The 16,041-nt window shown below is 48.3% G+C and overlaps 1 protein-coding gene across 3 annotated transcripts in view; it reads right to left on the bottom strand.

The window, feature by feature from the left end:
• LOC116947820 (uncharacterized) overlaps nucleotides 1–16,041 on the bottom strand; it is a 49,020-nt gene that overhangs the window by 23,249 nt on the left and 9,730 nt on the right. For all 3 annotated transcript variants that reach the window (XM_032963998.2, XM_032963997.2, XM_032963999.2), the window contains 5 exons: nucleotides 10,336–10,516; nucleotides 9,447–9,594; nucleotides 3,710–3,783; nucleotides 2,752–2,892; nucleotides 2,103–2,207 (listed from right to left, as the gene is read on the bottom strand). In XM_032963998.2, coding sequence (XP_032819889.2) covers nucleotides 2,103–2,207; nucleotides 2,752–2,892; nucleotides 3,710–3,783; nucleotides 9,447–9,594; nucleotides 10,336–10,440 — 573 coding nt within the window. In that variant the 5' untranslated portion in view covers nucleotides 10,441–10,516. The remainder of the gene's footprint in view (nucleotides 1–2,102; nucleotides 2,208–2,751; nucleotides 2,893–3,709; nucleotides 3,784–9,446; nucleotides 9,595–10,335; nucleotides 10,517–16,041) is intronic.

Genomic DNA, 16,041 nt, shown 5'->3' with positions numbered 1-16,041 from the left:
TGTGTGAAGGACATGTAGGTTTTTTTTTAAATGTCTTCGCGAGCAGGAAACGTTTTTTTGGGAAGTACAAGTAGTCCCCGACTTACGATGGAGATGCGTTACGACGACCCCATCGTAAGTCGAAAAAATCGTAAGTCGAAAATGGCCTAGCCTACCCAGGAGTCTTAAAGAATGGTGATAATTTAGCAAAACAGAGCAATGTACAGTACCGTACTGTATAAACTATATACTGTATGTATTTATTAATTACAATACTGTATTGCACAGTAAAATTTAAAGTAAATAACAAGGTAAATTCTTAGCCTACCTATATAAACTGCAATTTCATAGAAAGTTTTTTCAGGAAACAATCCTATCTGCTATAAAAACTTTTAACATGCATTGAACGTATGTATCGTATCGTGCTAACCCTAAAATGAAATCGCTAAAGCTATGTACCATACATGCATTGAACGTATCGTAACGTATCATATGCTACTGTACTCACCAAGATTCTGTCTGTCGTCTGCATACTTGAACGATGTTAGGTTGTTGATGGCTACATTAACTTAGTTGTCGGAAGAGGAGGATGGCGATGATAGTTACAGTATCGTACCTCGTATGCTGCTGCGTTTGCCTGCTGCGCGAAATTAAAAATATTTTACAATTTTGTCGCTATCGCTATCGTAAGATCGAAATATCGTAAGTCGGACCATCGTAAGTCGGGGACTACCTGTACATTCTTGCCTGTCCTGTACATTTTTTTTTATTAATCGCCACTTATTTGAATTGAAAATAGTGAATTGGAAACCCAGTGACTGACACGCACACACTCACGGCGACTTGCAAGAGAAACGCCACGCTCACCACGACAAACTCTTCAACGCTAACAACAGACGCAAACTAGAACCAATTTAAATTAACACGTTCCCAGCCGTGAGTTAAAACACTTACACAAGCCCTTCCGTCAATCCACCGCGTTTGTTGTGGTGGTTGTTTGGTCATAACTTCGCCACGCTGGTCAGTGTGGGTTTGTGATAGGAAGTGAAGAGAGAACCCAGGATCAGATTCAGATATCGCTCACCACTCGTGTTACCCACGGCAAGGAATTTAACTCTGGTCGCTGGTTTTACTGCACCACCACCCCTTCATTAATACTTAAGCATGTGTAAGGACAATACGGGGCCTAGTGGCTTAAATAATAGTTTGTAAGCGACAGGGACAGGCAGGGTCAAATGAGGCGAGAGAGAGAGTTCGGGAAAAGGGGCGTGGCTGAGTCGAGGGGCGTGGCTGAGCCGGAGGGGGAGATAAAAGGCAGCACGGAGTGGGGCTCAGGGCTGCTGTGGGGATTCGAAGTTGGACCGCGGTCGCTGTCGTTATCTTGGAGTGGATCATCCTCACCGTCTGGGAGCGGGTCGCCTTATCGTCTTGGAAGACCAAGGAGAGATTATATATCGTCGCCGTATTTGCTACTCCATCGGCTTCTATATAGTTAGCCAGCTATATAGGTGAACGTCGTGTAGCAGTTACATAAAGTCACCCACTGTACATAGTCAACTCGCGTCTACATGTTTACATGCCATCGAGTCGGGCGGACCGTAATAGACAATACATTTCTATACATGCTTGAACAAGACAGTGTCTCTGAGTGCTACATTGCACATGTATTAAGTATAATCATCATCATCGGCCATGATCAATCCACGGCTAGAGAAAGGCCTCCCTAAGCTATCCCTATCTCTCTGAACCATGCGATGACCAGGTCAACTGACGCTACAGGGAACGTATACATTTAACATTGATTTGTGTTTTTGCAGCATTTTCTATTTCTCAAATTATGCGGTTGTTTTTACAGATATTTCTGTTTGTGTCACCGCTGTACTTTATTTTATATGTCTTACTTTTGTCATTTTTGTGGACCGGGTCACTCTGGCAAACAAGACTCATCATCCTGGTGTCTTGACTATACATCATTTTTTATTAATATCTGCTTCTTACCGAACGGGTCAGTTGAGACCGACGCAGACCTGAGTTGAACCGATCGATATTCTAAGCGTGTGGGCGTTGCCATGGAGTGCATTGGAGCGGCAGTGGATAGATAGCCGGGCCGGCACGTTCCTCACCGGTCGCACCTCCCCGCTCGAGTTGGTGTACTGGCGGGCCAGGCCGTAGTCCAGCATGAAGCACTTGTGCGTGGTGCTGGGCAGGCGACCCATGGCGAAGTTGGACTGGTGATGTGCGAGAGCACACACACACACACACAAACAAACAAAAACACGAAGATCCCCAGTGTAACCTTAACAGACTGTTGAGGCAAGTGCTTGTTAGCGAGTAGCACCTATGAAGGCCAGAACGGTACACGGGTGGGTGGATGGCCGGCACCACGCCCGACCGCCTTTGTCTCCCCAGTGGTGATGTTTACACACCACACCAGGTACTCATATGAGTCGGACACACACACACAGTCATAGTCACATGCACGGAGAGATACACCCGAGTGTTCTCACGCATCCACACAATCACGATTTAATCTCGCACTCAATATACTTCCGCGTCGCCGGTAGACTTGAGTAGGTGGCACGTGACTAGTAGTAGCCACAGCCATAGTGAGAGGTGTACTGGATGTGGTGTGCCGGGTGTATGGAAATAATATCTGGAACCAGCTGAAATTAAGCCCTGGCAACGTGACATTCCTCCCCCACCAAATCCCGCACCCCTCCACCACTCTTCCCATCCAGCCCCCCAGCAACCCCCCCCCCCCCCGCGTCTCACGGGCTTGATGTCTCGGTGCAGGAAGCCCACGGCGTGAATGCTCTCGATCGCCTCCAGCATCTGGCGCCCGAGGCGCAGGGTGGTGCTAAGGCTGAACGTACCGCGGGGCTGGCTGCGACGTAGGTCAGCCAGGTTCCGACCCTGAACGGGGATCGGGGTTGGGGAGGGATAAACTTGGTCATCGGGCGGCAGCGTGGCACAGCGGCGACACTCGTGCTTCGCGGCAAGAAGGGCCTGGGGTTCGACTCCCGGCTCGGGCACCTTTGCGCGTGGAGTGTGTATGGGTTTCCACTGTTTTCCAAAGTGTGAATGAGAGTGTATGTGTGTGTGAGAGTAAGTTGGTGTGCGTGTGTGTACTTTCCCCCAACGGTCTTCTGTTAAAGGCTATGTGGGGGATCTTTGTGAGTAAGCGTGGGAAGTTTGTTCTCCCCTTGCTCTGCATGGGGTTATTCCGGGTTCTGCTGTTTTCTCCCATAGCTAAAACACATACAATGTTCCTGGCGTTGGCCAAACATCGCAATGCAAACACAAAATTCAATTAATTAAATTGGGTGAACACACAGCAACATCGCTGCGACAAACTTGACAGGATCCTCCCGCAAAAGGGTCTTGAGACTCGTTGAGGCTTTCCTGGGTAAATGCGCGTAATGATCATAATAATAGAAGGTAGCAGACTCTCAGCTGATCATCAAAAGTGGCCACCCATCTGTCTACCTACCTCCAAAAACAATGCCACGTGCGTGTGTTTTTACTACGTCCTTTGAGCTTCATTCGATTTTTTTGTGTGCAAAAGTGGTGGTGAGTGGTGGTCGAGCAGGTCTGAGGATTCGGGTATGTGGTGGTGGGGTGAAGATGGGGGCACGGTAGTCCACCGAGTCGTTAGTGATAAACGTTGTGGCCACATAAAAAAAATTGACATTGTTATTGCTGCTGCTGTTGTTGTTTACTGACCACTCACCTGTAATTGCATCACCACGTAGTTGAACTTGTCGTTTCTCCCACATCCGATGAAACGGCAGACGTGATCTTTACCTGGCGTGAGGGATTCGAGGGAGGAGGAAGAGAGGGGGACAGATGGAAGGATAATGGTTGACCACGTGCGATGGCGTGTGTGTGTGTCTTGTGTGGGGGGAGCGGTGGTGTAGCGGTTAGCGCGCTGCGCTACAAACTCGGCGACCCGAGTTTGATTCCCACTCACGGCCAACACCAGTGACGATTATCTGAAGCGGTCAAGGGCCTCCCCTAGGTCGACTCAGCCTCAAATAAGTACCTGGTGTGGTGTGTGAACATCGCCTCTGGGGAGACAAAGGCAGCCGGGCGTGATGTTGGCCACCCACCCCCTCGTGTGGTGTGCCGTGCCGGCCTTCATAGGTGCTCGCTAACAGCACTTGCCCCAACAGACTGGTATGGTTATACGGGGGAACCTTTGTATCGTGTGTGTGGTGTACAGTGCATGTACGTGCGAGGTCCACTGTGGAAACATGAGCACCGGGACAGCACAGGTGGCCGGGCGAGGTGCTGGCCCCCCACACCACTCTCTCACATGTGGCGGGGGGCTCAGCCTAACAGCACTTGAGCCGACGGTCCATCAGGGAGCATGATGACAATTTAGAAGTTGGGGCGGGTGGGGAGAAGTATCCACGAGGGTCAAAGTTTGGCGCCTTGGTAGCAAGATGTTAACTACCTCGCCTGATATACAGGAGGTCGTGGGTTCAATCCCGACCCTGACGCCTGTATATTTGGAGTTTCCATGTTTCTCTCTCCGTGGTCGCGTGGATTTTTCTCCGGGTCCTCTGGCTTTTCCCTCCACATTTCGAATCACCAACACGCGTGTTAGAGTATTTGGCTGTTATACATTTCCACGTGATAAGCCACTTCGTTGAGCTATCATTTGTGATAGCCAGGTCGCTTCTGAAAACGAGCTGTATAGCTCAGTGGGGCCTTACCTGCTAAAATAAACATTGTTTGATAACTGGGTGGAGGGAAGGGGTTGGGAAGCCTTTATCGCTGATATTCTGGAATCAGATCCAGTTATCGGCCGCCCGTAAATATACTGAGCTTCTGAAGTGCAGCAAGTTTATGGGCCCAGCCTGGTCACTCATGGCTGTATAACAATACAAAAAACATCATGTTAAATACTCGATGGGTTTTCCATGTAATTTAAATAAAAGTCCAACTCTGATAATGAAAACACTTGATTCGTTGATTGATATGCTGACAAACGGTCTTTGCAGGGCATCCAAACGGTGTGGTCCAAGTGTGGGATACACGCGGCTTCTAAGCATAGTTACTTGAGCATTATTTCCACGATGGCAATCTTCCACGCTCAATCTCCAACACAGCGTGGTTGGGCCAATGCTCGCTGCCAGAGCTAATGGAAACGCGGTGCAATGTAGCAACGCCTGAATCGCTGGAGGCGGGCACACACGTGAAAATGTCGGATACGTGAACATCTGTTGGAAAACGACGGTTCCAACTGCACCGTGCAAAAATACCGCACTGGTTACGAGCGGTCAGTTGATCGGTGTGGATATGCGACGTCCAGGCATGCGACGTTGCACAGTACCTCTGTCGCACGACACAATGCCGATAGCACAACGGCAATATCGTATACCCCCATCTCTCTATATACGTAGTGGATTAACACGCGCATACAGGGGGGGGGGGGGGATGGTAAAGACGCGCGAGTTATGGACAGTGGGGTCACGTCGGGCCGGCCAGGTGTGGCGGCGGGGGTGAAACTGTGTGGTAATGACGGGCCAATTAAGCCGGGGAGCGATGCACGGCTGTGATTGACTGGGGTTGTTGTCAAGGGCGGAGTGGCGCCGAAATGTCTGGGAATAGAGGGGGGCAAGTAACAGGTGCGGGGTGGGGGGACGCGGGGCGTCGGGGGCACGCGGACTAATTAATTGGTTGGTAATGAGAACAGGGATATATTCGGGAGACGGGAAGAACGAGTTGAGTTGTCGCTGGGACTGGAACGAAGCAGGTCGGGGAGAACCGGAGCGAAGACATAGGAGACAGAACAGGCTAGCAATAGAGTAGAGACAAGTAGAGACAAGCAGAGACAGCGGGAGAGAGACAGAGATACAGCGTGAGACAGAGACAGAGAGAGACAGAGACAGCGGGAGAGAGACAGAGATACAGCGTGGGACAGAGACAGAGAGAGACAGAGACAACGGGAGAGAGACAGAGATACAGCGTGGGACAGAGAAAGAGACAGCGGGAGAGAGACAGAGATACAGCGTGAGACAGAGACAGAGACAGCGGGAGAGAGACAGAGATACAGCGTGGGACAGAGACAGAGATACAGCGTGGGACAGAGACAGAGAAAGACAGAGACAACGGGACAGAGACAGAGATACAGCGTGGGACAGAGAGAGAGACAGCGGGAGAGAGACAGAGATACAGCGGGAGACAGACAGCGGGAGAGAGACGGAGATACAGCGGAAGACAGAGACAGCGAGCGACGGAGAGAGAAAGGGACGACGCAGAGGGACAGTGAGGGTTAGGGGAGGAAGCGGAGTGAGCGAGACGGGTGGAGCGTGGCGAGCGAGCTTCGGCTAAGCGGAAAGACGGAGTCACAGACGTAATGTGAAGAGTTGTAATAAAAGTGGTGTCGGAGAAGACAAGAAAGTTGTCCGCGTCAAGTCGACCACTACATATATATAAAATTTTCAAACAATAATCATAAAACAAATCATCACAGCCCGTGTGGTATTGAATCAGGGACCAGCTCTTTCAGGAACCCTGCAACCAGAGAAAGAGCCACGCCGTGCCAGAGCAGCGCACGCAGAACGCACAGTGACTAACGCACTGCCTAATTGGACAGTCTTCGGTTACTAGTGTCTAGTGTTACGTCAGCCCCATTACCCCCCCCTCCTCCATCACCACCACAGTCCAGAGAATGCCATCCCATGTCCTCAACTCCCACCGCGCCCTGCCACAACCACCCACACCCGCCCTCCGCCACCCCCCCCCCCACTTCATCAATCCCTTTAAATATTAAAGCGGTGAACAGAGCACAGGATGAGCGAGAGGGCATAGGGAGACGTTGGGTGGGGGGGAGGGGTGTTGGAAAAAAAGTCAAGGAGGTGGTGGAGAGGAGGCCAATGTCACGACATAATGGGTCATCAATTTACATTGATTATAATCGAATCATGCCATGAGAATCGATTATTTCTGCTCTAACGCGGTTGTTCTACTCCCATCATGTTTAATTCCACTTGCAGCGTTTTATTTACATAAACATATTTCTATTCGTAGACTTTCACGACCAATATTACGATTCACAAGTTATTGCCTTTTGGTTAGATCGTGTAGGTATAATGTCAATCTGTAGCTATAACCCTCGAGGAAGTGTTTCGTTGCGAAAGCTGAGCTTTCGTGTGTGTTACGTATGTATATTGAACGTCTTTCGTGTTCATCATCTGATAATGTTGGATGTAATTTCCAGCGAGGTGTTCAAAATTATCAAAGTTTTGTTCGCTTTCCGACATTCCTCCAGTTTTTGCTGGAAAAGCAAATCAATTTGCGTACAGCTTGTTCTCCTACAACGCCACGTGATTTCATAACGCGAATTTGATATACCGTGGCGAATGTATTTAGCGGACACACTTTTTTTCTAATGCGGAATCGAATTGGATATCACGCGATCGAGTGACCAGAACTACGTCGCACGAGCAGGAATAAGCGGTTGTAACGGCTGCCTCGGCGTAGCATCACGCGGGGCGGGATGCTGCTGGATGATTCCAGATGCTACCCACGCGTCTCTGTCTTTGTTCAGCCTATGTACGCATCTCACGTGTTACCGTGGACTGTGCTTTACCCTGTGTTATATATTATTTATGATAACGCGATTTTTCCAAAACGCGGTATTCTTCAGGAACGCAACTAACGTGTTATAGGAGAACAGGCCGTATTTGCCCATGACGTGAAAACTTGATTTGATTGGCTCTGTCGCGTGGTGGAGGCTTACGGGTTAAACATTTACATTATACCCTCCACAACAATCTGACGACCCAAAAGAAACGAGTTATGAAACGTGTTTTGCTTTATTTCCCGTTTGTAATCTTGGCGACGACCCCAGGTCGGTTTTGTTTACACACCACACGATTCTGGTCTCCTCGGGTTCTCACGCAGTTAAACGAAATAGACTCACTAAATCAACGATTTTTTTTTAGATACGTGCAAATTACACGCAAACTATTCCTTCGGTCTTAAGGGTCGGAACAGATGGGAGAGGGCAAACGAGACAGTTGGTACAAAACGAACGTGACGCGTCGAAGAGAACTGGACAATACAAATGGGATGGGCAGTTACTGACCGCACAATCATGACTGCAGGTAAGGCAATCAGATCGGGATCGACCTCCCGTATATCAGGCGAGGCAGATAACATCTCGCCACCGAGGTGCCCAAACTTGGACCCTCGTGGATACTTCTGCCACCCGCCCCAACTTCTAAATTGTCGTCATGCCCCCTGATGGACCGTCGGCTCAAGTGCTGTCAGGGAGGACCTATCAAGACAATAAATAAGCGAGGCAAGCAAGTACAAACGAGGAAGTCAAGACAAAGAAGGCAGTAACAGACATGACAGATGCAACGGACGGTACAAACAAGAAAAGCCGCTGTCAAATAGACACACGGAACAGAGAAATTACCCATTGTGCGGACCAGATCGACAGAAGAGAGTACAAATAAGACAGCAGAATCAAAATAAACAATACATGGCGACGCAGAACAGACGAGACAAATTAGCTGGGAACAGCACAAATTGGAGAGGAAATGCAACTGAGAGAACAGATATAGGCACACGGGTACGATGAGGGAGATGGAGCATGTGAGACAATACAGCCGGGACATACGCGAGGGTACAAGGAATTGATTCCCGAATTGAATCCTGATTCCGGAATCAAGGGCTGGTGCGCGAGCGGCAGCGTAGTCGAAGGATCTGCGGCGGTGTTAGGGAGGTAGGGGATGAGGGATTGTGGGAGACGAGGGGATTGTGGGAGACGAGGGGGGATGTGGAGGCGTGAGTGGTTGAGGGGGTTCAGAATGCGGTTTTTGCGAGTCCATTGGGAACATAATCGCGGAACATCAATAAGTAACGCGCAGATCAATAATGTGCAGGGCACACTCAGCAACACGAATAATGCCAACAATAACAACAACCAGCAATAACAAGCAGAGAAGGAGTCAGTCAGACAGTCAAGCAATCTAGTCAGATGGGTAGGTAGGCAGGAAGGCACAGAAGCAGGCAGCAAGTAGGCAAGGCAAGAGCCAGGCAGGAAGGGAGACAAGGATATAGGAGAAGCCGGCAGATTTAGGTGATGCTTGGAGGCAGGGAGAGAGAGATGAAGAGAAAAGCAGAGAGAGAGGGGTGATGACAGCTGCAGCAAATTGGGAGGGAGGCGAAGAGGTAGACAAGGGGGAGAGGAGAGAATATACAAAGATGCATGAGAATAGAGACAGAGAGAGTTGAAGATGCAGTCAAGGAGAGGCGGTAAGAACAAAGAGGGGGGAGGTGCAAGTGAGAGGTGACGAGAGCGGTGGGGACAGAGATGAGAGGGGACAACAGGGATGAGACACATGGAGAGAGGTGAAGGAATACGCAGGAGAGACCGAGCACAGAAGTGAGGAGAGTTGTGAGGCAGGGAGGGGAAGAGGCAGGGTGAGGGAGGGGGAGGGGATTACCCTGCAGTTTCTTGAGGACGGCCACCTCCATCTTGAGCACCTGCTTGGGCTGCTGGGCCGACTCCACCTTCAGGGCGACGTTCTCGCGGCTCAGCATGTCGAATGCCTCGTAGATCTCGCCAAACCCACCGCCCCCGATCTTGCGAAACTGTGGAAGGGACCCGGGCGAGGGTTGGTGGAGAAAGGGACCAGGAGGTGGAAGAGGGTTGGGTGAGAGACAGAGGGGGATGGAGAAAGAGGCAGAGATCGACAGAGTGAAATGGAGAGACAGTGGTGGGGAGAGAGACAGTGGTGGAGAGAGACAGAGAGACAAAGAGAGATGGGTAAAGATGGAGAGAGACGGATGAACCGATATTTTGGGCAGCAGCACTTTGGGGTGTCCCTGCTTGTCTCCGTCTTTCTGCTCCTCTCTGATGAAGGTTTGCCCTCTCGTATCGTAGTAGACGCTGCATTTCAGCGGTTGTCCGTTACTAGCAGTGGTGAAGTATGTTCAAACTATGTGGAAAGAAGAGCATTCGTGTGATCATGATGATGATGGCGTGGACAGTGACGGTGCTGGAGATGCTACCGATCGATGATGGTGTCGGTGACACTAATTACTAACGACACGGCTAATAATGTCGCCACGATGATCATGAAGACAATGCAACTGCTGCTGCCAACGACGATGATCATGGCTCTGCTCGTAATGATGTTACGTTGATGCGAAAGCTTAACAAGACGATGATGATAATGATCATGATGATGACGACCCTGACAATGATACTGCTGATGCTCGTAAGAATGATTAAGCGGAAATGAAAGATTCTACAGCTCGTGGTGATGATGATGATGATGATCCTCAAAACGATATGCTGCTTCCACCACTGCTGCTGCTGAATGGACTCACCACTTTCCATCGGTCCTTCACGAGGAAGCCGATCGTCAAGATGTCCACGTGCTCCCCCTCCCCACTCAGCTCCCCCTCCCCCTTGGCCGGCACCAGGCACTGCATGGTGGGCCCTCCCCCCCTCGGCCTCTCCCCCTCGGCCTCCCCTCCTTTCACCTGCGCGCTGTATCACCTGTACGGGCTTGAAGGGCAATGGAGGGGGAAGGTCACAGAGGGGCGTGAAATAGCGATGACGATGGTGGTGGTGGTGATGCAGAAAACCGTGGCCATCACTTTCACAATTCGATGGCTGGCCATCGAACACAGACGGGGTCCTGGAGGACGCGGTGACCACCCTGACCCCAGCATGACCCCACTCTGACCCCCCCCCCCCCAACTTTTTCTTGACTGCATTGCACGCTTTCAGACGCGCTTTTGCGGCCGTGTGGAATGCCCTTCCTTCCGAGATTAGGAAGCCACTGGAGCTGTGGATTTTGAAGGCCAGATTAAAAACGAATTTGTTTAGAACTGATTTTTTTGTGTTCAGTTTGTGGAGGTTGCGCCACCTGGTGGACCGAGCTCGATGCCGCATGTTGTATAAACAAGGTGGTGAATGAAGGACAACGCCTGTCGAGGTTACAAGGTCACTTATGCAATGCGGTTTGATTGGCAATGCTATTCATGATTTTCATTCACCCGCCATCATGAGGATGGTATAGGTTTGCACATACATTATGTTGTGTTATGATTGTAGCTGTTACAAGGCAGGGTTAAATAGCACAGATGGACGACTACTTTTGGTTCAAATTCGAGGTGATCGAGTTAAGGATGGACAAGCCCCCCCCCCCCTCCAGCCAAATAAACGCGGAATCTGCACAACTGGCTCAGATGAGCAAACCACAAATGAATACTTGAGAAAGCCTCGCAGGCCCTTTTGACAGCTCTAGCGGAGCCGACAACAGACGATTGCACAAAACATAGCGTGCGTATACTGTACGGCCCTTTGTCAAGCAAGTGCTGAGTATGATGATGTAAATATGGAAATGTAAAATGTTTACGTGCTCATTCGGCCAGTTAGTACTAAACGACGAACCCCCCTGACAAATACAAGATGGGTGCCATTTTTCAAGATGGCCACCAATTTTCTCCGCGAATGCCCATTTTTGACATGGAAATGTACAAACCTGTCTGATTTAAGTAATATTTGTGTCTATATGTAAGATTTTGACGACGCTGAAACTAATTCCGCGATAAACAATTGCCTCCGAATGTACCTTAGATGTTTTTCTTTTATCATCAGGATGTGTTTTATGCCAGCGAGTCCTATCAGCCTGACATCGGTCATAAACACAGAGGAGCTTAGCAGTTACAGATATAAAAAAAACATTCGCCAGGCATATTAAATCTGACATTTTTAAAGTAATCTACACCACTGTGGATCTGTATATCAGCAGATGAGGTTCATTAGATTACCATGCTAGGCTCGGCACATATAGTTTCAGAACGCTTTGTAACCAAAACTGCAGCGATAGCACTTGCACCAACGATGACACTTCGTCACTTGCAGCCACATGGTCAGTTTTTGGCAAGTCGTCACAATAGCTGGAAGTGTGCAAACAGATCTGCCATCCCCACTGAGAGCAAGGCTTTGGTACCCCACTCTTTTCCACTGGCACATCCGAGCTGAGCCAGCGCAGGGTGCCATGGTGGCGAGATGTTTACCCCCTTGCCTGTTATGCAGGAGGGCGTGGGTTCGACCCTGACCCTGATACCTGTATATTTGGAGTTTGCATGTTCTCCCCGTGGTCGTGTGGATTTTTCCCTCCACATTTAGGAACATGCATTTAGATTTCGATTTAAAGCTTTCGTGACTGCAAGGATTCATCTTCTTTGGTTCTTTCGGTAAAGTCACGTAGAATGAGAATAAAATAATAAATTGATAAAATAAAATAACACAATAATATTCTCACGACGTTTCGGCCACAACACAAGCGGCCTTCATCAGGTGAAGGGGACGAGACTGTCTGGAGGACAGCGCTGGAGTGAGAAAGCCACACTGAGATCACGACCTTTAAGCTGTGTGAGAAGAAACAAAGCGCCTTGACAAAGGAATTAGCATATAATTTAGCATTGTGTTTGATTTGTACTAGTTGCTTCGGTGAATGTATATGCTCTGACTTTAACATAGCTATTTCTGTGACCAGTTACAAGCTAATCACTCAGCTATTTAAATGCTAAATTCTATGCTAATTCCTTTCTCAAGGAGTGCCTCTGCGGATGTGTATACTTTAACTTAGCTATTTCAATGCTAAATTCTATGCTAATTCCTTTGTCAAGGGGTGCCTTTGCGGATGTGTATGCTTTAACTTTAACATAGCCTTTTCTGTGACCAGTCACAAGCTAATCACTCAGCCATTTCAATGCTAAATTATATGCTAATTCCTTTGTCAAGGCGCTTTGTTTCTTCTCACACAGCTTAAAGGTCGTGATCTCAGCGTGGCTTTCTCACTCCAGCGCTGTCCTCCAGACAGTCTCGTCCCCTTCACCTGGTGAAGGCCGCTTGTGTTGTGGCTGAAACGTCGTGAGAATATTATTATTTTATTTTATCAATTTATTATTTTATTCTCATTCTACGTGACTTTACCGAGAGAACCAAAGAAGATGCATTTAGATTCCAGTATTTGGTTGCTATAAATTTCCACATGATAAACCACTTCCATGAGCAATCATTCGTGGCCAGGTTGCTTCTAAAAAAAGAGCATTATAGTTCGGTGGGCCTTATCTGGTGAAATAAAGTTGAGTTTAGTTCAATTGCTGGCTATTTGTCCTACTTTTAATATGCTGGTTTCATAAGATATCTAAATGAAGGCGATGGGTGCGGCTAACGATGCATTGTGCGTCACGTCGCTCGGTATGCTGTGAAGAACACAACTGCACCGCATTATCTACGTCTAATCACCGTGTGATGTCAGCAGCACGGTTCGGTTTCTGCAGTGGGAAAACAAACAAACAACCTGGTGCCTCCTCAGCCACGGGCTGGCTCAGGACAGCCAAGTTGGGACTCAGTTGCACAGTGGCAAAGAGGTATGGGTGTCTGGCTCACAGACTGTTTGCATGCCCCCATCAATGTGTATCCTGTCTGATAGGCAATGCACTTTTGCATGTTGCAGGAGGGCAGATTGAGTGGATGGAATCGTGCTTGTATTAGAAGTTGCCCTTTGCCCCCCCCCCCAACCCGTATAATATAAGGATGTGTTGCTTATATCAAAACTGCTCATATCAGGTGTGCTTATATCCAAACCTCTACTGCACTGCCTCTTCACACGTACTCGGGGCCATATCGTCTCGGCAGGATCATTTTGGTGCTCGATGGCGTGTGCTCCATCTTCTTTCGTCACTATTAGCCGCGTCGTTCTTACTCCAGATATTTTATTTGCGCGAAAGTGGAGCAGCGCTGTCTTGCCGCTATCTCGCAGGAAGAGAGACGATAGCATGGATTTCAAATTTGAGCTGGATACACCCCATCATGGCCACGCACTGCCTTCACCTACTTTACTCTCGCGATACCAACGTGGCGGCTTATCGGGATGCTGCCATTGCTGGGCACGAGCAACCACTTGTAGCTAAGAGGCGTGAGTTGGTCGCAAGTTACGAGATCCAGTGCCGACACTGGTGTAGCTAACTAATTGTGCAGGCGGTGCAACCGCACCAGGACCCACAAGCTACGTAGGTATAAAATAAATTAAATCACGACGTTTCGGGCGCAACACAAGCGTCCGTCATCAGGTGTTTCTTGCTGTGGTTGTCCCACCTGATGACGGACGCTTGTGTTGCGCCCGAAACGTCGTGATTTATTTATTTTATTTTATACCTACGTGACTTTACCGAAAGAAACAAAGATTATGGATCCCTGCAGTCACGGAAACTTCAGAACTAGATTGACCCACAAGCCGGCAAGGGCCCGGCAGTTAGCTGGCGACCTGGCATTGCTGGCTTTCAATGTGTACAAACGTAGGAAATCACTCTGGGGTATTGCAGATTATTGGACCAATGTGAAGTTGTGCAGTCGGGTGGCTGTGACTGATGGAGGAGTGGTACGCATGTGGACCACTCACGTGAGACTTATAAGTTACGGTCTACATCGCTGGAGGCGCGCACATGTGAAATGCACCATCAGCATGCGGAGATGTAAGGAGAGGAGGGACGTGGGGGGCATTTGGAGGCCCCCATTTTTATTCATTGCACCAGGTTCCATGGCATTCATGCTGCGCTACGCTCCTACCAGCAATCCGTGCTGAGGACGTGGCTGACTGCTGAAGCAAAAGGGTACTGCCCTCGACCACGAGACCCATGCAAATGACACTGTTCACACCATGCAATAACACCTATTTTACATCAGCACATTCAGCAATTATTTTAAAAGGAATGGAACACTGGAAGCATTTCTAGATAGCATAATTCGTTTTAGCATGGCCAAGGGCACTCGGATAAGTCATCAGGTAACAGTTTCTATCGAAAATCGACATTAACGGAAATAATCGGCAACCATCTTGGAAAATGGAAGCCATATTGGAAGGTGGCTGTCATTGCTTTCTATACAAGATGACCCAATGACAATCATATCCATGGCAGGTTTAAAGCTTTTATCATAATTTGAACAATTCCTGCTCAAAATCGCTATCTGCGCTTACAAATTTGCAAAATAATTGTATTAACAAAAAACCTAGAGGGCTTGTTCCTATAACAGCAGCGTTTGAAAATGTGTTCACGTTTAATAAGCCATAAACCCCTGCTGGTGAAACTCAAAGATGTCAAAACCAGTCCAGGGCTTGCCTGCTTATATAAACATTGCTGGAACACAATGGTCCAGAAAGCTGACAGGCTGATGGACTTAAATGTATTTTTTATTGCCAATGCAGTGGCCTTCTTACAGAGTTACAATGAATGTTGAAATGTTAGTATTACTGGTGACTGGGGCCGTAACAATTCGCCCCCCATTGTCGTTCGAGTACGGTACTCGATTACAGTATTTGTGAGCACCGTGAATGATGCAGGGCCTCTAGTGGCTGCAGAGGTCACGTAAACCAATCAGCGTTAAAAATAATGTAAACAGGTGAACCAAAAAGTGTCGATTCCCCACGCGTACAAATCCATTCGTGGATCATGGGGAAAGATAATTGTTTTTAATTGGACGAATGGATAAATGATCACTTGTAAATTATCATATTTGGTACTGGCAAAGGAGGTCCCATGATGTAGCTGCTCACCCCGAGCTCTCAGTACTCTGATAGTGGCATTGTCTTTGTGCTGTTCACCTTTTGGCGTCCTCTGGTCTAATACCGTTTGAGACGAGGCTCAAAAGAAAGCTGTCTCTGGTGTGGACCAGTTTCAAAGACAATGCAAGTATTGTGGTTAATGCAGACATGATTCCTTGTAAAAGGTTTCAGTTTGCTGTTTTAACATCTTAACACCTGTTTTGTTTCCAGAAAAAATGAGAAAACCTATTTTCTCACTTGTAAATTGCATTTGACATGTATCTGTATCCGTTTACATATTAGTACAAAAGTAACCAAGATATCCATTTAACGTTTCGGTCACGTAATTGTGATTATACTACGATCATCCCGCAATACATTTGAAATGTAACATTGATTTATGTCCGTGCGATATTTTTCCGTGCAATATTATCACTCAGGTGACACTGTTGTGTTTGCATCGATTTCTATT

The sequence above is a fragment of the Petromyzon marinus genome, chromosome 31, assembly GCF_048934315.1.
Source record: "Petromyzon marinus isolate PM22_M1 ecotype Great Lakes invasive population chromosome 31, UKy_Petmar_22M1.pri1.0, whole genome shotgun sequence".
In the NCBI taxonomy this organism is placed as follows: domain Eukaryota; kingdom Metazoa; phylum Chordata; class Hyperoartia; order Petromyzontiformes; family Petromyzontidae; genus Petromyzon; species Petromyzon marinus.
Note: the sequence above shows the minus strand (reverse complement) of the source record. Positions and strands in the feature narration are given on the sequence as shown.